The 25,507-nt window shown below is 34.7% G+C and overlaps 1 protein-coding gene across 1 annotated transcript in view; it reads right to left on the reverse strand.

Annotated features, from left to right (window-relative positions):
* Positions 1-25,507, reverse strand: part of LOC129228658 (laminin subunit gamma-1-like) — a gene marked incomplete at its 5' end in the record, with an annotated part of 101,959 nt that overhangs the window by 51,856 nt on the left and 24,596 nt on the right. Inside the window, 4 exons of the mRNA XM_054863342.1 lie at positions 971-1,088; positions 2,687-2,872; positions 4,975-5,138; positions 13,362-13,492. Of these exons, the coding sequence (XP_054719317.1) occupies positions 971-1,088; positions 2,687-2,872; positions 4,975-5,138; positions 13,362-13,492 (599 nt within the window). The remainder of the gene's footprint in view (positions 1-970; positions 1,089-2,686; positions 2,873-4,974; positions 5,139-13,361; positions 13,493-25,507) is intronic.

The raw sequence follows: 25,507 nt of genomic DNA on the forward strand, positions 1-25,507 counted from the left end.
AAAAAATATAGGACAAATATAGGACACATTATATGAATAATTTTGCTATGAAAAAAGAAATAATACATATCATATATTATTTATTTATTCCTATCAATGATTTTGTTTAAAAAAAAAAAACCTCAAATAAAATTATTCCTTACATCTGAAATGACTTTCCTGTAGTTGGAGGAATAATTTTTGAAAAAAAAATAAAAACAGTGTACTTTATAGACGAAATAATTAAACAAAATTTGAAAAAAGAAAATTTTTATTTTTTCTTCCTCACTCATGACCCAAGTACTAATTCCACTGTTCTTTGATTTTATATCTAAACTGAATCCTTTAACAATTGTATTAAGAACAAACAGAGCTTGAGAAGGATCCTCTTGACGTTTTTCAGAGTCTTCTTTATGCTTGAATGTTTTAGCATGCTGCCTCAATTGCGAAAATCCATTATTGCTTATGAGCACTGAACAGTTGCAAAAATGGCAAAAAGTGGTAAAACCATCTTTTCCTTTAGTGCACCATGCACCAAAATTTGTAGAATTAATGTCCTCCTGGTTCAACAACAAAAAACGGGAATATAGGAAATATAAGACATTTTTCAAAAATATAGGAAATATAGGACGATTTTGATGCTTTTCTTGAAAATATAGGAAATATAGGATATATAGGACTACTTCGACCCCTGCATTCTTGCAAAGTGTTATAATGCAACATTCTGTTAATTTACAGCAAAATGTTTTGATACTGAAAAATTTATGAATGCAGTGGTGAATGCCAGAATGGTTCCTCAAAGCCTGGCTAAGCTCTTGGCGGTTGGAAATCCTAAATCTACCAAGAGGAAATGGAGCCAGAGGTTTAAAAAAATTGTGGTGTTCTAAAGAAAACCAAGATGATTTCTTCCTAGCACTTTATTAAACAAGAGATTTGGGTTCCCCAAATAAAAAAAGCAGCAAAAAAAGGGGTAGAGTTTCTAAAATATTACCTGCAACCTGCTTCAGAAAAGTCATAAAAGTTAGCAGCACATTTATTACATCGTGCTCCATCTATTCCAGGCTTACACTGACACTGTCCTCGATTGTTGCATTGAAGGCTTCTAGAACCTGGCAAGAGAAATCAATTTAATTCTTAACTTTTTAAAAATATTCTTTCACATACAAATCACTAATGTAGAAACATTTCTATTTCTTAGATAGAACAAAATAAGAAGAAAAACAGCCAGCTTTAGTGTGTCATACATAATTTCAAAATCATTTTCCGGCATGTTTTGCTGCTTTCAGCTCATTTTTGAACAACCAAAAGAGAAACAACTAGTATGCTGTGGCTATCATGAAACTTTCTTCTATATCTTTCTTATAAATTCTTTCAAATAATTCTCTGGTCTTCTACTGTATTTCTTTCATATAATTTTTCATATAGTTTTTTATATAACATCATTCTTTGGCAGCTTAAATTTGCTAACTGTTTCTTATATCTCCATCTTAATCCAAAGATTTTAAAAGAAAATAAGAATTCATTGTAAAAAATAGTACCTGATTGTACTTGAAAAATGCAGTTGCTATGCAAACCAATTAAGGCAGGATAACAGGGCTATTATGAAGCATTTTTACTGTTTGTGAATAATAATTAAATTGCATGATTTGAATTTTTTGCTCAATATGGCAATAACTTATTCTGATGAACAAAAAACAAATATAAATGTGACAAGGGCGGATAAAGAAAGTTCTCAAGGAGGGGGCGATTTATATTAATTACTATTTTCTACATTCTCTTACTCTTTATCCCAAATGTCATAAAAGATCGTCTGTAGGTTTTTTTTTTTTTTTTAAGTACAATTTCTGCAAATTTCCCGAGGAGTGCTTTAAACTCCATCCGATACCTCAACGTCATCAAAAGTGTCCTACGATTGCATTTTTTGCGCTTTTATTTCATAAATGTTTTCAAAGGAGTGCACCCGAACCCCCTCTAATATCATTCAAGATGGTCTAAAATTGAGTTTTTGCAGCTTAAATTTCTTAGAAATGTTCGTAGGAAGTTCAAATTCCTACTAATGCATTTTCAAGACTTCAATCAAGAAAAAATTCTCTGGGAGAGCCCTTTTCTTCTACCATCATATAAGATTGTCTAAAACTGTGCTGCGAAACTTCAATATGGAAAACGTGCCGCATGAGCGTTCCTGTATCTCTCCCCTCCCTTGTATCCATCCTTGAAATGTGACAACCAGCAACAGGGTCTGGGCCCAGCTAGGCTGGTCCTAGTCAGTTTATAAGAAACCAATGAAGATCAATGGCCATGGCCCTCTTAAAGCTATCCAACCCTTGCTCATTACCTCCGGTAAGCTACTCCAAGTTCCCACAACCCTACTAAAGAAGTAATTTTTCCTAATTTCCAGGTTAGCCTGAGATTTGAATAGCTTAAAACAATGACTCCTCGTCCTGCTTTCTGTGCAAAAATTTTACCTGTTAACATCTATCATTTTGATAAATTTAAACAACTGAATCATGTCCCCTATGACTCCTTTGCTCCAGGCTACACATATTAAGAATATTCAAAATATATTAGTATATTTTGAATATTATTTTATAAAATCATGATACAATCTATATAAAACCAAAATCTTCATAATGCAAGTCCTCCCAAGTTGTACGTCATAACGGTCTTCTACTGTATTTAAGTAAACAATCATAAATGACTCACTCACCCACTGGATCACAGTTGCATGGCACACATCTACCATCTTCTCTTTGGTAGAAGTTTTCTTTACAGCGTTCACAATTGGCACCATCTGTATTATCCCTGCATTCCATGCAGTGGCCACCATGGCCAGTCTGATGCCATAATTCAGGATCAAAATAACAACGATCTGATCGACCATTACAGTTACAAGCTGAAATAAAAATATTTTAATAAAATTTTTGTGCTTATTGAAATAAAAAAAATATGCAGTAAAAAGAATTTAGATATTTGATTGCATTAAACGAATGCAAGAAATTCACTAGTTTATTTGATGAAATCATACTGAATACAAAGCCTGTATTGAATGTACAATGAGTATGAGAGAAAAATTTACAAAAGAGCACAAGTCACACTAAAATCTGATAACTTTTATAATGTGATGAAATTTATCAGGCAAATTTATTTTAAATTTTCTAGCAGAGCTCATACTGTAACCAAAAATATAGCTGTGATTAAAAAAAAATTTTGTTTCATATCTATCACATCATTAGATATAAAAACTAAACACCCACACTTATACAATTATTTAATGAAGTGAGCTTACACCAGGTTTGTGGACTGTATCTGGTGTACTAAATTACATTTTAGCTACCAATGTGAAGGAAATCTCAGTTTTAATGAGAGAACATTAACCTCTAGCTTGATTATGAATGTTCCAGATTGATAACCACTAATAAGCAAATAATGACGTTTAAATTAAAAGTTCTTTAAAAAGACAAAATGATGTATGGTATCACCAAATAATGTAGTTTCTATGTAACTTTGATCAAATATAGCGACAGTGAATAAAATGAAAAACCTGCAAAGCTTAAAAATGCGCCATGACGTACACCTAGTGGAAAAGTACCACTTAAAAAAAATAACAATTTACATTGATGATTTCATAATTAAATGATATTTTATAAGTGAGATTTGCTCTGAAGTATCTGGATGTCAGAGGCAAACTGCTTGATATTTGCTAGAGGAGCTCAAAGTATAGATGTCAAAGTTTTAATACTGTCTTTCATAATAGAGTCTTTGTTTTAATAAAGGAAGTTAGATTAACTTCTTTTGACTTTCGAAGGTAACTCACGCAGCCCGACATAGAATAAATAGGACATCTAGTATGTAACATTTTGAACTTGAAACATCACAATGAAAACAAATAGATGTGCTTTTGAAAAGATGCCAAAGATTTGTAATATCACAAAGCAGCAGAGTTTCTTTTATACTCAAAGCAGAGATCTTTTTAGGGATAGATAAACAAATGTGAGAAAAAAGTAAAAAAAAAAAAGGAAACTTGAAAATTGAAATCATACACAGTGTACTCCGCTTAATCCACCCATCAGTTAATCGGAACAGACTATTATTCAAATCAAATCTTAAAGAACTAAAACAAACATTATTCTCTTATTTGGACCAAAAATCCATTCAGTCCAGAAGCATGAAAACAAATCGTAAAAAAAAAAAAAAATTAGAAATCATCTGCTTGAAGCAAGTTTTAGGTGGGTCAGCGAACTTAAAAGTTGGGGCATTAAAAGTTAATTATGGTTTACATAACTTCCAATTAAACCCAGCTATAATTTATAGGGCAACTGTTTAAAAAACTCCTACTACAAAAACTCCAACAAAACTCTGCTGTTCAAGCACAAGTCAAAATTCAGTAAAATTTCAAGTTTATTCAGTTCAGTTAGATACATACAATCATTTGGCATGGTGAGTTTTCTTTCTGTCTCTCTTTTTTCTACTTTTCTACTTTAGAACTTTTAATGTTTAATTATGACTCAATGTATTTATATAGCTAACAATTTTACATGTTAATGGAATATTTAAAGTTGGTTTGGTAAATTATTTTAATGTGATGTTCATTTTATTTAATAGCTAGTTTTTTATTGAGAGAATTATTTTGCTTTTATTTTTTCATTTTTGTAAAAACTTTTAATCTTGTTTCAAGGATTATTTTGCAAAAACATTCTTTAAAAAAAAAAACAAAATAATGTGTGGTATTGCCAAATGAGTAGTTTCTATGTAACTTTGAACAATTATGGCGACAGTGAATAAAATGAACAAAAACCCACCCAGATTTTAAAAAATGTGCCGTCCCCGTGACATACGTATAGCGGGAAATTACCGTTTTTTTTATTTTTAAATTTTACTTGCAGTTAATGATATTTTAGAAGTGGAATTTGCTCTGTAGTACTTAGTGTAAATCTCCAGACGAAGTTCTAGTCTTGCTATAATCTTCTTAAACTCAGGATGAAGCAAATGGCTCACCTTTGCATTCATGAGTATCAGTAGATGTTGCTCTGGCCCATGGTTGATCATTATAAAATGGGAGGCAAATTTCACAATCTATGCCAGCAGTATTATGTTCACATCTGCACACAAGATGGTTCCCATTATAATCACATTGACTAGCATGTCCATTGCACTTGCATCTGAAAATGAAATTTTTATTTACTTAAATTAAAATCTGAATTTTCTTCGGAAAGTAAATGTATACAGCTCATAAGAGAAAGAATTCAAACAATCTGTATAACATAGAAAAAATAAAGTTAAAAGCACAAAACAGTAATGAAAATTTCCTAAATGGGAATACAAGGAAGTCAATTGTTATAGCCTTTACTCCCAGTCTACTCAGGGATTTTCAAATAGACAGGGTGAAATATACTTCTGTTTGTAAACTTTTCTTTTAATTTATCTGTGAAATGCATTTTTGTAAAAAAATATTACCCTGATTGAAATAATGACTAAAGAATGAATTGAATTAATTTGAAAGTAAAAAATATTAACATAGGTTACATAAAACAGCTGAAATAATTGAGACCCGTCCAATGTGCCCCATCTCTCCCTATATTTTTTGATCTAACAGTCTATTGTGATAATAATGTTTTGCCTTAAGGGGGTATTCCAGTCTAGAGGCTTAATTTTAAGGTGATTTTACAGGTGAAATAGAAAAAAAAAACAGCTAATTTCACTATACTTTTTTATCAGTTTTTAATTAATACTTTCAAAGTATAAAAATGCATAATAGTTGAAAAAAAATCAAAATTGTAGCTAGAGGAGGCTGGCAAAGTGGGGACTCTAAAAAAAAGGAGGGGTCTCCTGGTTGACGTGATTCCAATCCTCCAGGTGATCTGAAACATAAAGTCAAGTTAATTCTTATTAAACAAAGATGTAAAATTGTCTGGACATAGCTGATTTGAAAAAAAAAAAAAAAAATCCACAAAATGGCATCTTTTGAAAAAAAAAAGTTCATTTTTTGGCTCCTTTTTTAAACTTTGGTATTTTTTAAAAATAATAAAAATCAAAAATTTCAAAAACCCCTACGTGGGGACAATTTTGATAGTATTAAGAAAGTCTGTTCCAAATGTCAAGTAAATCGGTGTAAAGAACTTGAGATATCTTGTCAACCGTATCTAAAAACTAGTTTCGAGAAAAACGCTTTTAAAGTTTGCAGTCTCATTTCTGCAAAAGAGTTTATTTCAACAAAATAAACTGTAACTCCACAAGTAATTTGAATTTCCATAAACCCTCTTAGAGACTTATTCTTAAAGGTCTAAACTCTGAGAATATGACGGAAAAAAAATTCGATTTTTTTTTTTTAATTTCTAGACTAGAATACCCCTTTAACATCATATACATTGCTTTAAATCTTTTAAACCAGAATTTTTAACAACCAATAAAGATTAAGAAACAAACCTGTTTTTGTGTTGAAAATCAAAATGGTAAAAACAATGAGGCACAAAATTTGCAAAAATTATTTCTATACAAGTGTTCTGGAGTTAAAAAGAACGATCTTTACATTTAAATTTAGAAATTAACCAATTGTTTATTTCTCTGATAGATGGCAATGGTCTCCGAACACTTTAAGCTTTCTTGCATACGCGATAGATGGCGCCACTAATATTTCTTTCTTCTGTCGCTTTTCAAATTTCTGTCTCGAAATTTTTATTTTCCATGAATGCCTTACAATGCTTACGTTCGACGAGAACGATCGGTAGCGCCCGGTTAGTTAATCACGTGACAGCTAATGATCACGTGCTCCGATGAACTAATCAACAGCTTAGAATGGTAACCGGTGCGGTTACCGGTTGATCATAGAACGCTGCGGTTAGCAACTGGTTACCACCGGTAGACCGGTGAAGTTCGTCGAACGCAACCCATGTGGTTATGAATATAGTAAAAAGATTCAAATCCATCTAGTAGGATCATGCTCTGTTAAAAGCGAGGAAGCGATAATCGCTTCAAATACTTCAAAACTTGGTGCCAAACGAGTAACACAAAGCGCTTATCTGCTTGTCAAACCATAGACGTCTCGTACGAGGAGGGCAAGGGGGGGGGGGGGTAGTTTTAAGAGTTCCCCCTCCTAAAACTCAAAGGGCTTTGCCCCTTCACTTTCCAGAGTTAAAAAGTTAACAATCGATTTAAAAATGATTTTTTACTCGGCGGGTTGATTTTGTTCACGAAAAGATCAAAAAATTCCAAACAAATAAATTTTCCTCGTGTGTTTTCATAAAAATGGCACTTTGAATCGGGGGGGGGGGGGGGGGGTCTAAAAGTGACCGTCCGTCGACATCCCACATTCCATCCACCAATTTCCATTTTTTAGAGGTCAGTTAATCAGCAGTCTTAAAATCCAATAATGAAATTCAATGTAACTAAATTATTGATTGATCTAATTTTTAATAAATGTATATAGGGGAAAAAATCAGATTTCTTTGCCACCTCACTTAGCTTTCCTCTACCTCTTTTGACCCGCCACTTTTTTGGTGCACCAGGTGCCTATATGTCAAATGTTGCCGAAATACATTTTGCAGAAATAAAAAATTTACTGCTTTTTTTTTTAAAAACAAATCAAGCTTTTATGAAAGCTTCATTAAAGTAATATAAAATCTACCAAATAATTAGATTTATCCAATAAAATATAAAATAATCCGCAAAATGTAAGAAAAGTCATTAATTAACAGGTAAAGTTCCTCTAAAAGAAAGATTAAACAAAGTATGAGGAGTAAAAAAACGGCAACCAGTCATTTCAGCAATGAAATCCCCCCCCCCTCCCCCCATCGGATTGTATTAAAATTATCTTTTCCTGACAGAGCATGTTTTAAAACATAGGATTTAACCATTTCTTTTTAATATGAGAAAGCTTAATATTTTTAAAAAAATATTTTTATTGGTGCGCATTCAATTTTATTTCTCATGCTTCTGCGTATGACTTCGTGACTGATGGATGTCATTAGGGCAGAGTGCAATATTTTGGCATAAGATAAAGGCAAAAATATTGTAGCGCAATGATGATGGATTTCATGTTTGTTTTAAAAATGTCTTCATTAAAAATTCTCATTAAGATTGCCATTAATATTACCGGTTTTATGGCAAACTTTTTTAAAACAATGCATAAACATTTATGCCGCCAATGAAGTCGCAGTGCGCAAAAGATGTCGTGAAGAAAAGTTGTGACGTCATAAAGACAAAAAAAAAAAAAAAACGAGCCGCCAACCGTGGCCCACGCGCCAACGACGGCTCGCACAATCCACCACCGGTGGGTTGGTGTGCAACCAAAGATATTCTTTGGTGCAACTCTGTTCTTCCGAAGTTCGATAGTCGTAGATTACATTCTTTCAAAGAAAAAGTTTAAAAAATGATCGCATCAAAAAAACACATAACAACGTACAATAAACAGACTTAATTTTTTTGTGCGGCAGAGCTCTAGAATTACTCAATTCCGTTACGCGACGCGCACCTTGTAACTAAACCATTAACTCGAACTATTCAATAACTTCCGCTTTGAGCAGAAAAAAAGAGAGAAAAAATTTGGCCACTTGCCAGTATAATGGGGAAAAGTGTTTCCTAAAGAACCGAGAGGAAAGAAAAAATTCGCTTTTTTATCCTTTTTAATTAATATATCCGTTAAGTAGCACACCGGCTATGCCACATAGCTAAACATGTAACCAAGAACATTACGAATCTATCGATACCTGGTTCGATGCTCAGTTTTCTGTCGTTCATCAAAAATATCGATCGATGACATAGATAGATACATACACACAAAGATACTCAGCTTTTAATAAAAAGACTAGGCAGAGCGGCTAGATAAGCAGATTTTTGCGGCCGGCTCGTGCAACATGAATGTGGCGGATTGGTGAACACCGCCTTTGGTGGCGTAATTCAGGTGCTTTGGTACATTAATTAGTAACCAGTTCATTTATTTTTAATCCGACGCATTTCTGGAGCAATTTCATTCCAATTCCCACTTACTCGAAGCGCGGCACACCTCTAGAACCATTCCATTGAAAACAGGTTCCCTTGTCTATGCTCTCAACCAGAAGCTCGAACCATTCGGAACACTTCCGCTCAAAGAGATAAAAATTAAAAGCACAGAAAAAAGTGGCTATAATTTTGCCTTGAGAAAGAATGGCTTTGATGGGGAAAAGCGAAATTGTCTAAAGAAGCTACCTAAAAATGATTCTGAAAGAAGAACCAAGAGAAGAAATCTAACGTTTTTAATTAATATCTCCGCTAATTAAAGTCGCACAAAGATAACACCTAGCTAAACATGTAGCCAGGAAAATTACGCATCTTTAGATACCTGGTTCAATGCTCAGTTTTCTGTCGTTCACCAGGAGTAGCGATTACATAGATACATATAAACAAAAATACATCAATTTTCATTAATACTAGATAGTTAAAAAATAACTGTTGAGAAAAAAAAAAGAGTTTTGTTCAAGCTCCATGTTATTGTTATTATGATTATTATTATTATTTTTTTTTTTTTGCCTATCAATTTCAGCGACTAAAAGTACTACTTTTGACTGAAGGAAACACCCCCATTGTGTGCCCAGGCTCCAACCAATGTGACGATCTTGAAAACAAAATAACAATGAAATTTAGTGGAATAACTACTATTTCAGGGAAAATGCCAGGAAGAAACGTAGGTCCGTCATTTCGAATTTTTCCAGGGAGAGGGAGGCACAGTGCAAATATTCGAGGCACAATTTACCCAAAAACAACAAAAACCATACCCGAAAAATATGTAAAAATATTAATTTTTCATCCAAGCCCCCTAATTGACGAGCCTGAAGAAGTGATAAGGGGAAGGAATATTTAACGCTCAAAAATTATACAAATAAAAATATTATTTAAAGATTGCATTGTTCATAAATGTTTTTCCGAAAATATTGATTAGTATAGTCGAGTTAAATTAATGAGATTTCTTGTCGTTTTGGTCACATTGTAACAATACTGTCAATAGTTGGGCGTTGCAAAAACTCCTAAGGCCCTAGCAGCCAAGGACGGATACAAGGGAGGGGCGATGGGAGAGATCGCCCTCTCCCTTTTGAGGCACCTGCAAAAGCAATTTTCCAAAATGGAAGCCGTAAAACGCAAGCGTCGGCCCTTTTGATGACGTTAAGGAAAGGAAAGGGATGGGATTCATATCTCCCTCCCGGAAAATTTTCGGAATTAAAGTTTCAAAAAGGCAATTTTGGACAATCCTTAACGATGTTATAGGAGGAGATGTTTGGAGGTCTTCACAGAGACATTAAGCAAAATTTAAGTTAGGAGAAGAATGGGTTCAGTGACTTTGCTCCGGTAATTTCGCGAAACCAAAAAGTACCATTTTAGACGACCTTCGATGTTTATTAGGGAGAGCGAGTTTCGAAACATTCCCCCGTAATTATTACGAAATTGAAGTTCCAAAACGCAATTTTAGAATTTTTTTTCAACGGAAAAGGAAAGGAAGAGGTTTGAGGACCTCCTTGGAAAAAATGCGAAATTTTAGTTGTTTTAACTAAAACTGCTGTCGCATCCCCCCCCCCCTCCCAAGCATGTTTAATCAGCTACATAGTAAAAGGTAAGTTAAAAAACCAACCGTCCCCTTCTTGAAGGATTTCTGGATCCGTCCTTGCTAGCAGCTAACTTGCATGTGCTTATTGAAGTAAAAATAATTCTGAAACTTCTCTTCTTAACAATTAAATTCTTAACTTCTCTTAATAATAATTCTTTCCAGGAGTAACTCTCTCCTGGTGAGGAACATTAAATCTGACAACAAGATTCAAAATTTTAGCATGGATGGCCATGGTTAAATGAAACTCGACAACTGACTCAGACAGTAAAAAACGAAGGTTAGTGGACCAGAAACGCGATTCTCGAAATAGATATTTCTTCTATAAACTGGATTTCACAAGTCTGCCGTGAAATAAGGAACGACGAAAACGGAAGAATCGTATCGAATGATATTCCAGTTCATTGAGAACGTAACAGTAACTCGATCAATGAACAACCTAAAAAAAGAAAAAATTGCATTTTTACTAATCGACTAGGAAAGTTTATCACTTTCAGCTTTGTCTTCAATCCTGTTAAAACTAATTGTATATTTCCTAAATATTTTTCAAGGATTTGGGCTATCTTTCTAACTTTACTATAAATTGGAAAGATTGGAACATTGATAATAGTCAAATTTGCAATTATTTTCGAACAGTTTTGGCATCATCCATCACGTCGTCATCACCACTTCACCAACTACCGTAGAACAAACACCGTTATACCAAAGACGTGGGTGTTGGGGGAATATTTTGCACCAGCGTTATAACATAGCCGCGTGTAAATGAAACTCCATTTCTATCACATGTAAATTAATAACAGTAGAGCACAGAAATTGCCCGTGAATAAATAGATCTTGAATTCAATATCTACATCAACTTAACTGAAATCTTGTCCCACATTTTATCGTAAATAGAATACGTATTTTACTAATTGCCTTTAAATAAAAATATATACACAAAATAATAGTATTTATAGGCAGGGGTGCCTACAAGGGGGGGGGGGATTATGGCGCAAGTTAAGCCATCAAAATTTTCGGGAGGGGAGGGGGGGAAAGTCATTTATTTATTTATTTAAATTTATTAATGGAAAAAATTTAAATTTATGTATTTATTTTTTATTTAAATTGTTTATTTTATTTATTTTTATTTTGTTCTGTTTATATTTTAATTCATTCATTTAGTTAGTTTGTGTGTGCAATGTGTATATGTTTTTGGCGTAGCACACAACTTTTCTTTTAAAATAATATAAATAAAAGAAAAAAAGAAAAAACAAATTTAAAAAAATAATTCATAAAATATATTTAAAAAAGAAACTAAAAAATAAATAAAAATAAAAAATAAATAAATAAATAAACTTAAAAAAGGAAAGAGGGTTGAGAATTTTTTTTTGGGGGGGGGGGATTTGCGCCATTGAATTTGGGGGGAGGGATGGGCACCCTTGCTTATATCCTAAATATGATTAAAATTTTTACTGGAAGACAACTAGAGTTGGGGCAAACCTGGCAGCATTGTGAAGGCTACGCAGATACTAATCACAGCATTAAGACGCTGCCAGGTTAGGTTCGTCCCAACTATAGAGCACTTTCTTAGAACATCAAGAGGTTGGAATGAAATGCATATGAAGAAAAACCGAGAATTCACTATTTTTAAAATAAGATCGGGTGACATATCTGAGCAGTGGTTTTAAAAGGATTCTACAGTTTGACAGTTCATCTAGAGGAAAGAGGGGGATATTTCACTTTTTCATGTCCTTTGCTAATGAAGGAAACATCGATGAGTAAATTGAAGTCACTTTCAGCCATCATGCGCCGCATCGTCATCATCCCTCTACGGTAAAACATCGCTTATATGCAATCTACCGACGTTTTCCCCCCCCAAGAACGATTGTTATTTCCTATTCCTGGAACGATAATTCTTTGCCAATACTGGTTTAAAATTTAAAAAAAAAATGTTAATACTTAGCTTTCTTTTCTTGCCATAAGATTTTCATTGATGATAACTGGATGTCTGTTTAGAATATAAAAATCCTTGCTCCCCGTCTCCCCGCAGTAATTATAGAAGCAAATGGGTTACAAAAGCAGGGCCCGCAAACGCTGGTGCCTGGTCGCTAAGCGACTGAATAAATACCTTGGCGACTAGTTATTTCAGAACAAGAATTACTTCCAAAAATAATATTACAGTGACTTTTCTTATAATCTCTGAGAAATAATTTATCTGGTGTCTTTCTATATTTTTCTGGCTCACAGGATTTTACAATTTTTGTCGGTCTTTGATGGTTTTACTCTCATAATTGCAGATTGCAGACTCTTATAATTGCAGATTGCAGACTCTTATAAGGGACTCCAAAGGGCATTCAAAAGTGCACATGATGAATGTTTTACACGTACATAGCTCTGTGGTAGATAAAGGGGCCCCAAAAATGCACTGCGACGGGCTGCAAAATCTCAAGGGTGCCCCCTAAGAACAAGGGCTCACCCCCCCTAAAGATCGCAAAGCACTCCCCCCCCCAAATGAGAAAAATATCCCTTAAAACAGCCCCCTTCCTTAAAAATTTCAATGGCGCAATCTGCCATGACCTCCCCTAGGTGGGCAACCCTGCAAATCTCTAAATCCGCCACTGATTATCCAATGTACACCTGCTACAGTCTGATCTCAGTTTTTGAAGTAACATTTATCAAAAGTAAAGGTGATTAGTGCAACTAAAATTACACGAGATTTAACAAAAAAAAAAGCGAAGATGCCTTCAAATAAGAGAAACGGCCTTTATTTTCGAGTTCTCAATGCCATTAAACTTTAAAAAATCGTAAAATTTGCGGTGAAAACTAAGGAACTCACCTGCCACCAACAGCAAAATCAGACACAGCATAATAATAAGACTTAAGTACATGATGGTCGCGGAAGATCTCGTCCCCAAAGGTATTCACACGATCTAAAGTGATGAGGATGTCGGTGGCTGTTACCCATTCCTGAAACGAAAATACAAGAAATGATTATATTCCTTGCAGAACCTAAAACCTCTTGTATATTCCTCGCAAACGTAAAAAAGGTGTGAAAAAATGTATGAGCAAATAAAATAAAATAAATAAATATAAAGATATTAAAATAATTCAAAATAAAAGAATAAATGAAATAATAACGTAAAATAAAATAATACAATAAAATAAATACTCGTGTATAAAACAAAACGAAAAAAAAAAAACTCAATAAAAACAAACATCGGTAGCATTTTGTTAACTGAAAAATCAACAAACATCGTTTAAAGTGGTTTTACTTTCTGTTTGTGCACTGGTTGAACTATTTTTCCAGTTTTTGGTTATATTGGTTGGGTTTATGTAACAATTAGTTACATAAATCCGTTGATTATGGTGTAAGCTGTAACGTTTAACAATATTTTGTACAAAAAACTTTACTTCTTTTGCAACAATATTCATTTTAAATCAGCCTATTTTGTTTGAACACATGAAACCGGAAAAGTCTTTTAAGATCTTTCGTTTACAACAGTGGTGTGCCCTCAGAGGGAAAAGGTGCTCAACCCAAGGACGCCCATATGCAAAAGTGTAAGGAGGGGGGCCTCAGATATTTTCCCCATGGGTTAGGAGGGTATTTTCTCCATGGAAACCGATTTCAGGAAAGAGAGAGTCATTAAAATAATTCATTTTTAATAACTTATTCATTAATGGCTGGAGAATAAATGTTTTTACATTTTTGCATAGAAAAAGTACCAAAAGCAAGGTAGCTCTAATTTCAAAGGGGGGGGGCTCGAGCCCCCCTTGCCCCCTATATGGGCGTCCTTGGCTCAACCTCTTTTCATCCGAGGGCCGTACCTCATACAAAGATGAATCTCGCGGGCCAGGGCCAGCCAGAACACATACAAAATTAAAATATATTTTAATTTTTTTAATATAGACTGGCCCGTGGGCCGTAAGTTGAGCACCACAGAGAACCCAAAATATATCGCTTTTGAAATCACGCAAGTTGGAAATAAACATTCTGGAAAGAAAACAAACATGGGCGCCCATGGTAGGAGGGCAAGTAGGAGCTCAAGCCCTCCCCCCTTAAAAATTAGAACTTTCTCTCGCTTTTAGTACTTTTTTCTTTGCAAAAATATAAAAACATTTCTTCTCCACCCATTAATGAATAAGTTATTAAAAATGTCAAATTTTAATAACTCTAATCTTTACAGAAATCGGTTTCTATGGGGAAAATATCCGAGCCCTCCCACCCCTTAAAATTTTGCACATGGGTGCCCATGAAAACAAATTACAGCGAGTATACATCGTTCTGTTGGCACAAAAAAGGGGGGGGGGGGTCTCTTTGTTTTAGCTTCTAATTTGTTGATTAGCTTCTAATTATTTTAAGTATTGCAGCTGAATACATTGCTCATCTAGCCTATATTTTATTTATATACTTGCCCTAATGGTTTTCAGTTGAAAATAGTCTTTTTAGATACATTTTTAGCACCCCAGTGACAGCTTTGCTACTAGTATTCCATGTACGGTGTTTTTACCTGTATTTTATTTTCACCCATCAAAAAAAAAAAAAAGGCATTCGTTATTTTCTTCCTTTTCACTTAAAGTCCTATCAAAAATGGGGGGCATTGCCTCCCTATGCCCCCTCTCCTCCCCCATAAATCCGCCAATGCCATCAATATCGAATCGCAAGTTAGGGGTGTAATGATGGAGTGCTTACAAACATGTGATCATTGAAGAATCCCACCAAAATTTTCGAATGAAGGTAATCACTCAAGAATTTTTTACTTCATTAACGTTAATCATGCAATCATCCACAAATATTCGCTAAATTAACGTTTCCATCATGCAATTATCTGAAAGTTTTGTGTTGAAATTACATGTTTTTTTTTTCTTTTATTTATTAATACAAGAAACAATATTTTGTGTCTTCTTTTTTTTCTATAAGGTTCTACCATAATTTAATTGACTGCTCCGAATAGTTAACTCGATACAACTTGCTGTCCGAAGTAGGACTCTTAGGAGTCGTTCTTCTTTAAAAAAATTTTTTACCAGACGGAACTATGTTGATAATTTTTGCCTTTTTAAATTTTACAAACTTTTTAACATTCATTGTCGTGATTTAGACATTTTTAACTTGTCATTTTGCAATTTTAAGTCTTTATGTTATAAAAGTTAAAATGTATGGTTGGTTTTTAATTGCTATTTTTATCTTGTTGTTGCCACTGTAACTGGATTTTTTCTGTTGTGTGCAATACTTTTAATAAATAAATAAATAAATGAATAAATATTCAAATATAATTAGAATCTTAGGAGTAACCATTTATTGGAAGAATCAAGGGGTTCCAATCAAAGCCATGGATACAAGGGGTACAGGCCTAGATGTTACCGTCGCAATACATACGGTAATGGCCGAGGATACCAAAATTTTGGGGGCATCAACAAATTTGTAGCTCACAAGTTTCAAAAACTGCTACAATTTCTAACTGCACAAACGCAAGAGGAAATATTTAGGCCCAAAAATATTCATGTTAAAATTTTAACCTCTTCCACAAATTTGGAAGCCAAATTATTATAGAACTTGCTTTGAAGCGATCTTTAACCAATGTTTATCTTTCCGAAAAACACGTGTTTCCCGCGTTAATGACCCAAAGGAACAAGGTCGTATCGTAATCACACATTTGGTCGAAAAAAGGTTCATTACGTTTGGCGACATATCGCTTTTTCTAACTTCCTAAAGCTTTAGAAGCACTTTTTGGCTATCAATCGCCAATTTGGCGAATTGTAGAAAACCTCAAACTGCAATAAGACAACTAGGTAACGAGACAATGTTTTACGTTCGAAGCTTCTTCGATCTCGATGTTTTATTATTGAATCAAGTCAAGATTAGGATGAATTAGAAAAGACAAACAACCTGGGGTGTTCTGAATCGTAAAAATACAGTTATTATAAAAACTACGTCATTAATCCAAAATTAGCTGTCTAAACTCTGAAGTACATTAACAGGGTAAAACAGTTAACAATCCTTTTTCTCCAGCAAACTGATAACTAGAATATTGGCAATTGTGGCAAGTCGTTAATTTAAATTTGTGTATGTTTATCTTGTACCATTCAGTATTTCAAATCAATGGCGTAATTAGCCGATGGTTTCGGGGGGGGGGGGGGGGGTTACATCTTGGGTCATCGCAAAGTAAAAAGTGGGGGAAGGGTAATTTGGAGCCCCTTCTTTTTACACAATGAACACTCTAAAATCCGGACTTCCGAAATCCGAAAATCGCAAAAAAAAACGAACATGATTTTAATTAAAGAGCATGAAAACAAAATGTTTTTAACGAACTTACAATCGGAAATGTACATCAATTTGTTATCGTACATGAGAATGGTACGTGTGGTGGTGACTCGATTATCGTAAAGGGTCATTTCCACGATAGCGGTTTTGTTTATTTTCGCTTCTTAGCCAATGATCGAGTAACGCGCGAGTTTCAACAATGAAACTCGCGCCACGACATGATAATTTGATAATATGTTTTGGTAATGTTTGACGCGCAGGGAAAGGCTTTATTGTGACAAGGCTGAACTCAATCCGGTAACTTAACTGTTCTACTGGTAAGACTGTGTCCTTTCAGGGGAATGAAGAAACGAAAAAGTGATCAACAATGAACGCTACCTACTGGAGTTTAGGGTTAATAAACCGTAGTTAGGGTTACAGTTTCAACTGTCAAAATATCACCAAACAGACAATGGCTTCGTTCAAATGTAGAAGCAATTATCACCCGTCATACCTTGATGGGCGATTTTCTACACTGCTCAAAACAATTAGAGGAGCACATGGTTTTAACAAAATTACGCAAACATGTATACTAATAAGTAACATAAAATGAATAATCCATAATTTAAAGCCTACCAGGAAACGGAAGAAAAAAACTTTATTTGCAAATCAGTGTTCATGACGTCAAATCCAGAAAAAGGAAATTAGGGCAAAAATTGGGATGCTGCAGAAACGCCTGTTTTACTGCCGTAACTGTAAAATTCGATTGCATAGTATTTTTTCTTGAGACAAGGTTACTTGAGAATGTCTCAACAACGTGATTTACCGAAATCCAGGATATGGCGTGTTATAGAAAGACTGGAATCCGGGCAAACATAACGTAGTGTCGCGGACGCTGTTGGAGCCTCCAAAAGTGTTGTTGCAAGGCAGTGAAATTGGTTCCAAGAGACAGGAAATGTTAGATGTCGACCAGGGCAAGGTCGGTCACACGCAATTACAACAACTGATGACCGGTATATATTGTTAACATCCCGTAGAAACAGAACTGAGAATGCTACGCAGCTGCAAAGACAGTTAGTTGCTCTTGGCGACAGGACGTAGGATGTCCAGTCAAACAGTACGTAATAAGCTTCATGAAGGAGGGTTCTATGCACGTAGGCCATTGGTCTGCATTCCGTTGACTTCACGCCACCGCGCGGTTCGAAGAAGATGGGCTGCTGAACATCGAGATTGGGAGCAACAGGATTGGAGCCAAATGCTGTTTACAGATGAGTCCCAAATCAGTCTGGATTGTGACATCTGACGTGTTCTGGTATGGAAGGACAGGGGCACTCGAAAAAACCCCGCATTCATTCGTAAAAGGTTACAATACATATGAGTTGGTTGGATGGTATGGGGTGGAATCAGCATAGGCGAACGTACGGACCTGCATATCATTCGAAATATCACTTTGACGGGTCAAAGGTATGCAGACGAGATACTGCGATCTCATGTCATCCCTTACGCTGGAGCCATTGGAGATTCTTTTGCTTTCCCGGATGATATTGCCCGACCGCGTAGAGCTCGTCTGGAGGAGAACATGCTTGAAACTGAAACAATACAGCGTATGGAATGGCCAGCGTGCTCTCCTGACCTGAATCCAGTCGAGCATATTTGGGACATGCTCGGACGACGCATTGCTGCGTGACCAAGGCCGCCTAGACTTGGATATTGCACTTCGTGAGGAGTGGAACAGCCAGATTCCCCAAAGCCAGATCAATAACCTCATCTCACCCATGGCAAACAGGTGTGCAGCAGTCTTAGCTGTTCGAGGAGACCATACGCCCTATTAAAAGTTATGCATTATGTCTAAACAGTACCTTTTTTCATCGTTTACACGTAACCAAATTGTTGCCCTAAATCATCTTGTCATGTTTTTTTCCATATTTTCAAGGAATTAAAGCTTATTTCCAAATTTTTTTACGTCTTTTTTCTGTACTGCGCATTGATACGCGCGTACTATCCATTGTATGCCAATATGTGACTGTCTCGCACGGTTTTCTTTACTTTTTTGCTTGCTCCCCTAATTGTTTTGAGCAGTGTAGTTTGAAAATAATGACGAAAACATTATGCTTTTTAGGTTTTATAACCTTTAAGGTTTTATAAATTTTAAAATGCTTTCAAAGTTTCACACACTCAACAATGTGGAAAATTTGCACATCTGAAATTCTATATTTCCCACATTTCTCGGGCAGTTAGAACTAGTGTAGTGATTCTACTATTTTTGGGTTTATTCAAATATTATTATTCGGTATGTTTAAATTCTTGACAGTGCTAGGTTGAGTTTTGTATTTCTGAGATTTGTTAAGAAAGTTTAATGTGTCCATAACCAAAAAAGCTCCTTAGTCCGGATTATCTGTATATAGATCTATACTAAAGAAAGACAGGAAATATAGAGTACAGTACAGGAAATAGCAATATAAAAGAATGCTCTCAAAAAAGAGAGGGGGAGGGGTTCTAGGTGTTTTTCTCTAGAATTTTCTGAAATTATAGCTCTAAAAACACAATTGAGGAGTTTACTTTCAAAACGGATTATATCCAGTTTTATACTTTTTGGTAAAACGAAAAAAAAAAAAAAAAAAAAAAACGTTTGACGCACATACACTAACTGTTAGAATTTCGAGTTTTTCACCATGTTTTGGTAGAATAACAAGGGACTATTGCCATAAGTCTAGAAATTTTTCCTCAATTTTATCAGACCTAAATTGCCAATTTTATTTTGGATGTATTCCTTTTTGGTGTAAAAAAGTAGATATCATCACTTTTGGAAAAAAAAAAAAAACACGCATTTTCTTCAGAAATAAACTTTAAAATTTAAAAAAAATATTCAACAATCACAAGTTTTCAATTAATCACAAGTTAATCATTAACTAATCACAATTTAATAGCAATATCAATTATTTAATATTAATTTAGTAATCACAATTTGAAGTCGCGCTTGCCCTAACTGATAACAGACTTGCACAAAGCGCAAGGTGCTGCGATGTCTTAATACGGACGGGTATCATGCTTGATTGGAAATTCTCAGTCAGTGCCTCGCTCCTCTATTTTATTTGAGAACTACTTTTAATTAGAAGTGGCAAATTCAAATTTGCATATGTGCCCTTTTGACATGAAAGTGAATGAGTGGATACGGGCAAATAAGGGATAAGTTCCACTTTGCTGCAAAAGACCTGGCGAGAAATAAGGAGATAGATATACACCGTTTAGGTGGTAAAACCAATGTTTATGCATTTTTTAATAGTAGATATAAAACACTTAGAGCAGAAAGAAATTCATGGGTCGATACTCGATAGGGCTTATATTAGAGATTCTAAAAACGAAAAAAAAAAAAAAAAAACGTTTTTTTTCCAAAAGTGGATAGAATCTGTTATGAAAGTACACCCCTCAATTATAGCCAGGCAATCTTTAAAGATGTTAGGAGGAGAGATTCGAGGGCCCTCCTCTTAAAAATGCTCCAAAATTTGAAGTCTTTAAAACTCGATAGTAGGCCATTTTTGGTAATGTTTGGGAAAAGAATAGTGTCCAGGGGGGGGGGGGGTCAGCAATTTTTCGAACTAGAAGTTCCAAAAACGCAGATCTGGATCTTAAGGGGTCTGGGGTTCTCCCCTAGAATTTTTTCCGAAACTAGCTCTACAAAAACAATTCTAGACGATCTTGGTGATGTTAGGGGAAAGGGAGTTTCATGGGCTCTCCCCTCAGAAATCTTTCGAAATTTCCCAGCAGTTTTTTTGAAACACAAATTCCAAAATTCAATTTCCAATTATCTTAGATGATGTAATGGGGAAGGGATGCGGGGGTTATCGTCCGAAAATGTGCAAAATTAGGCATAAAAACGCAATTCTCGACGATTTGATGATGTTAGGCGTAGGGGTTTTAGCAGGGGCGGCAAATAGGGGGGTCAAGAGGGGGCGGTCGCACCCCCAAATTTTTTAAGCAGAATGATAGAAAATGGTTGAATTCAATTTATGTAAGACGGAAATCAATGTTCATTAAAAAAATCTGGCTGGTTCTCAGTAACTATTTGATGAAACTCGACATATTCCCAGACTAGAAAAGTGTTTTTCGTTATTTGGATGATGACTTAGAAATTCACGAAGTATTTTTCGGCCTTTTCACGGCTAAATATTTCATACTTGTGTGCCCAGTGTAACGATGGTATGTCCAATATGAAAGGCTCGTGCAAAGTGGTGTGGCTGCATGGTTTTCTCAAGAAAATTCCTTGATATTTTACATTCACTTTTACGCTCATTTTTTAAGTGTATATTTATTTAATTAGTCTTCATCGCTTTCTTTTGCTAGAAACACGTTTCAGCTGCTCAATCGCACAATGCATTATCTGCTTTCATAGAAACTTCTTAAAAATGCATGTGCTTATTGAATTAAAAAAAAACATATGAACAAATACCTTTTATGGGACTCTATAGTTATGCAATCTCGAAGTGACACAAGATGGTCTTCAAGAGTTAAAACCATAAAACCCTTTCTCTATAACTTCAAAGCAGTGATTTGACGACTGTGAGAATTATTGCAAAACGATTCTTTCAATGGTGAAAAATCTCACGCCCTTCAGCATGTATGACTTCGTTTGAATTTTTATTCAATTTGTTTCTATTGCGGAAAGTGTTTAAAAAATGCTTTACTGTATCAAAACATCTTCAATCCGCCACACTTAATTTTCGGACTATTCAAGCCACAGTTCAATCTACAATTGATCTGTGCGTTCATACTACCATAGTTCAATCTGCAATTGAAATTGAAAATAGATTTTACATAGATGCATATTTCAATCAATGGTGAAACGTTTTCAAAAAAATTCTTCCTCCGAGCCAATTTTGAAAAAGGCGCTAAAAAAAGAAAAATCCACATGATGATGTGAAGTCAAACACTGATTTTTTAATATTTTGTTTGAAGTAATAGATTGTTTTTCGAATAAAATTAACACAAGATTTGATGATAATTATTTTTTTGCATGGTTGGCTCTATATTATCTGGATTGGATTTTTTGAAAACGAAAAATAAAATTTTTCAATTATGAGTGAAATTTTAGGCAAGAAAAATTACAGGCCGACAGACCGGTTATCATATCCAGAGACTGCAGTTAACGTCCTTGTTGTGGACTCTTCAGCCTGGAATAGTGAATAACAGAGCTGGTGGTAGATGACATCTCATTGAAGCTGAGAGTGCAGACGAGACTAGATTATTCAATGATAAAAAATTAAGCTCCTCGCAATTTTTGAAGTTGCCTGTGTGATTTTGAAGAGCAAGACATAAAAAGTGTTTTCATACATAACTTTGTTACTTTAATTATTTTTTAACTATTCCAATCAGCTCAGCTGGTTCAGAAAATTTTTTGTTAGGTTAGAGAAATATTTTCGAAGCACAATAGGCAAAAGAAAAAAAAAAAGAAAGAAAGAAAAAACCTTTTCTATTTAGCTGTACTGGCAAAACAGCACGACACTGGGCACTGATAGCAAGACGATTCCCTGCTCTTCTGAATTCCAAAAAACATGCATTAAAACTCTTCCAAAAGGTATAAAAACTTCAGTATCGAGATGTTTTGTATGATAACTTATTAGAAAATGAATCAAAATTTTAATTGCTTCTAAGCACTAATTTTTATTCATATTAAACCGATTTTATGACCACTTCCTGTTAGCTAATGTGTGTTTGTTACCGCACTGTGGTAATACATATTTAAGAAACTCGACCCCCCAAATGAAATGCTGAAATGCCGCCCCTGGGTTTTAGTGGGCTCAAGTAAAATTTTCTGAAGACAGTGAATTTTCTAGAAACAATGAGGAAGCTCGCCCTCCTCGTAGAAATTCTTCAAATATGCATAGAAAAATTATTGAAAAAAAGAAAAAAAAACATTATAAAAGTTTTTTTTTTCTTCAAATAACTTTTCAGTTTTAGAATGTGTTGTTAACACAAAATTTTTAGAACACAAACATCCCTGCAGGAGGAGAGGAGCAGGCCCGCCATTTCAAAATTTTGAAGGAGGGGGGAGGGAGGGCATTATGTATTTTATGGGTAAAAGTTTCAACATACATTCAAGATGCTTAAATACCAAACGTTTTTAAAAACAAGGGATGTTCATTAGTTTACCCATGATTGTCCAAATGATGAGCCTGGAGGGGGGTTTCAAGGAGCTCTCATTCGAAATTTTTCTAAATTGAAGTCGTTGAAACGCGATTGTCGGGCATTTTTGGTAACAATAGGGAATAAGATGGAGTTCAGAAACTATTCGACATTTTTTCGTAAAAAGATTTGCAATTTTTTCTTCCTTCTGTGCAATTTGTTTCGCGGACACACGTTTTGGGAGAGGGGAGAGGGTATCCCCAAACCCCTCTCCCCCATAGTTACGCCACTGTTTCAAATCACTAAATGTTTTTTAATTGTTGATATAACTGCGCACGAGTCGGAAATAAACTTACCTACAACAAATATTTTTTCCTGTAGTTCGCTTTTTCATTTTTCGAGTTAATCTAGTTTGAAAGATATTATTAATTTCTCTAATTAATTCGCATTAATCTTTTAAATTTTCATTTTAACTTGAGTTTATTATTCCTTTGTATTACTTGATTACAAAATAAATAAAGTAATTTTAACAATGCATGCATGAGTATTAGCATTATTAATTTTATAATTATTGTCTATGCTTTGAACCTCAAACTTTACCAAACCAAAAACTTTGTAACCAAAACCTTACCAAAAACCTTAATAAAAATTAATAAACATAGGTTGTGAATTCATTTCTCTTACGAAAGCATTTGTTGGAGCTCACAACGCTTAAATATACATAAAAATTTGAATGTAACACAGCGTCGATGTGTTCGGTTCGATGTTTTAATTTTGGAAATGGATATTACTCTAGTTTTCAACAACCTTTTGAAAATGCGCAGAGTTTTAATCTGGATTGGTAATTTGCATGTTAGTACATAATCTGCTGGTTTTGGAGTACACTATTAAGAGGTGGCATTTTGGATATCAGCCAAATTTTTAATGTTTTGGGGGGTGTCGACCCGGGTGGTCCCCCCCCCCCCCCCCCCGCCGGATTTCGTCTTGAGCAGTGTGATCTTACCCAATGATATTTCAGAATCATGTATTTTCTGTTGATAAACGCCAAATTTATTCACCCCGATTATACATCTAGTTTTCTACAGCCCTTTTTATAAGACAAAAAACTTGAAAATTTTGTTAAAATATCATCTATGAAAATTTTGCTCCAAAACGTACTGGCTTTTATTAATCTAGGCTAGAAAGTTTGTACACTAGATGGCAAAAGGTTGTTGATCAGCAGGGCAATTCAATCACTAATTAAAAATAAAGCTAGTTAAATATTTGCTTGAAAAAGCATTACTTTTCTAGTAAATAAATAAATGAGTGAGTTTTATTACCTTAAATGTAAAATTGGGTGGGTATACACGTAGATATGATAACAGCGCCGGATCTAGAGTAGAGCAAGCAGGGGCCCGTGCCCCAGGCAGCAAGCTTCTGGAGGGTGGCAAATTCACTCTATTATTGTGTTTATTTTGTTGAAAATTGATATGAACACTTGAAGAAAGATTGGGAAAGGACGACAGTTTTTAGATTTTGCCTCGTTTCTGAAAAATCATATAATGTAAAAACAATTTAGAAACGTTCCTGGAAAACAATGGGCAGCAGTTGTGCCTAATTTCTGCCAGTTACATATCTTGCAAGAAACAGGAACGTTTTCCCCTAAAAGTCAGTAACCATCCTGAAATTATCCATTCCAAATAACACAGAAATCTTCCCGGTTAAAGCCAGTCATACTTTTGGAACCTTCAGAGAAAACTTAAGGTTTTAAGTATTAGCTTGGCGCTTTCCTGATCTACCAAAAGCTCAAAAAAGCATTTTTGAAACCAGGGCCAACGCTAAGACAGAATTGCAAGCATCTCATTTGCCTGCAATTCTTTTAAGGTTGCGCAATACAGGAACTTATTCGCTCCAATTGGGAACTTAGTCAATCTGGACGACACCTAACAAATAAAACTCGTAGCTAAAAATATTTTCACAACAAATCTGCATTCGTGCAAACTTTGACAAAGATACTTGATTTTCCCATGAAGTTTATAAAAACCTGTGAAATTCTGAAACGTTACACGAAAATTATCAGTAACGTTTCGGAATTTGTTTAGGGTAGATCTGGCACTGTGTTTCAAACAGTAGAGCTTTGGGAGTCGATTTTAACTTGGAAACTATCAGAAACTAAAAATTAGTTTAAAATAACATTAGAATTTAAATAGATTTATTTTACAATATGGTCTTTTTCCTTGTGTGTAAATTTTCTGTTTAACTCCATAAAATTTTAAATAAAAATGCATTTTGTGAGACTACATTGGATTTAAAAGACAGTTTATTTTAGAGGTTGTTAGTCAAACCGGTTTGGAAACCAGAGCAATTTAATAAGGGAAAGTTACGCTGACATGTTGAGAAGAAAAATTCATTTCGTCTCATAACAGTCGAGACAATTATTATAACCGAGAACCGAAAGCTGCCACTCGGTCGCCTGCGAAGCGAATGCAGGAACTTCGCTAATCCACGCAATGACGCAATTATATCCACCGACGACGCTAATAAATGGTGATCGAGTTCGTAATCAAGTACCCTATGTTGCGCCAAACCATAATAGCTGAAGCCATTTTTAGACCCGCAAATTGGCACACGAGAGAAACTATACA

The sequence above is a fragment of the Uloborus diversus genome, chromosome 8 (assembly GCF_026930045.1).
Source record: "Uloborus diversus isolate 005 chromosome 8, Udiv.v.3.1, whole genome shotgun sequence".
Lineage (NCBI taxonomy): Eukaryota > Metazoa > Arthropoda > Arachnida > Araneae > Uloboridae > Uloborus > Uloborus diversus.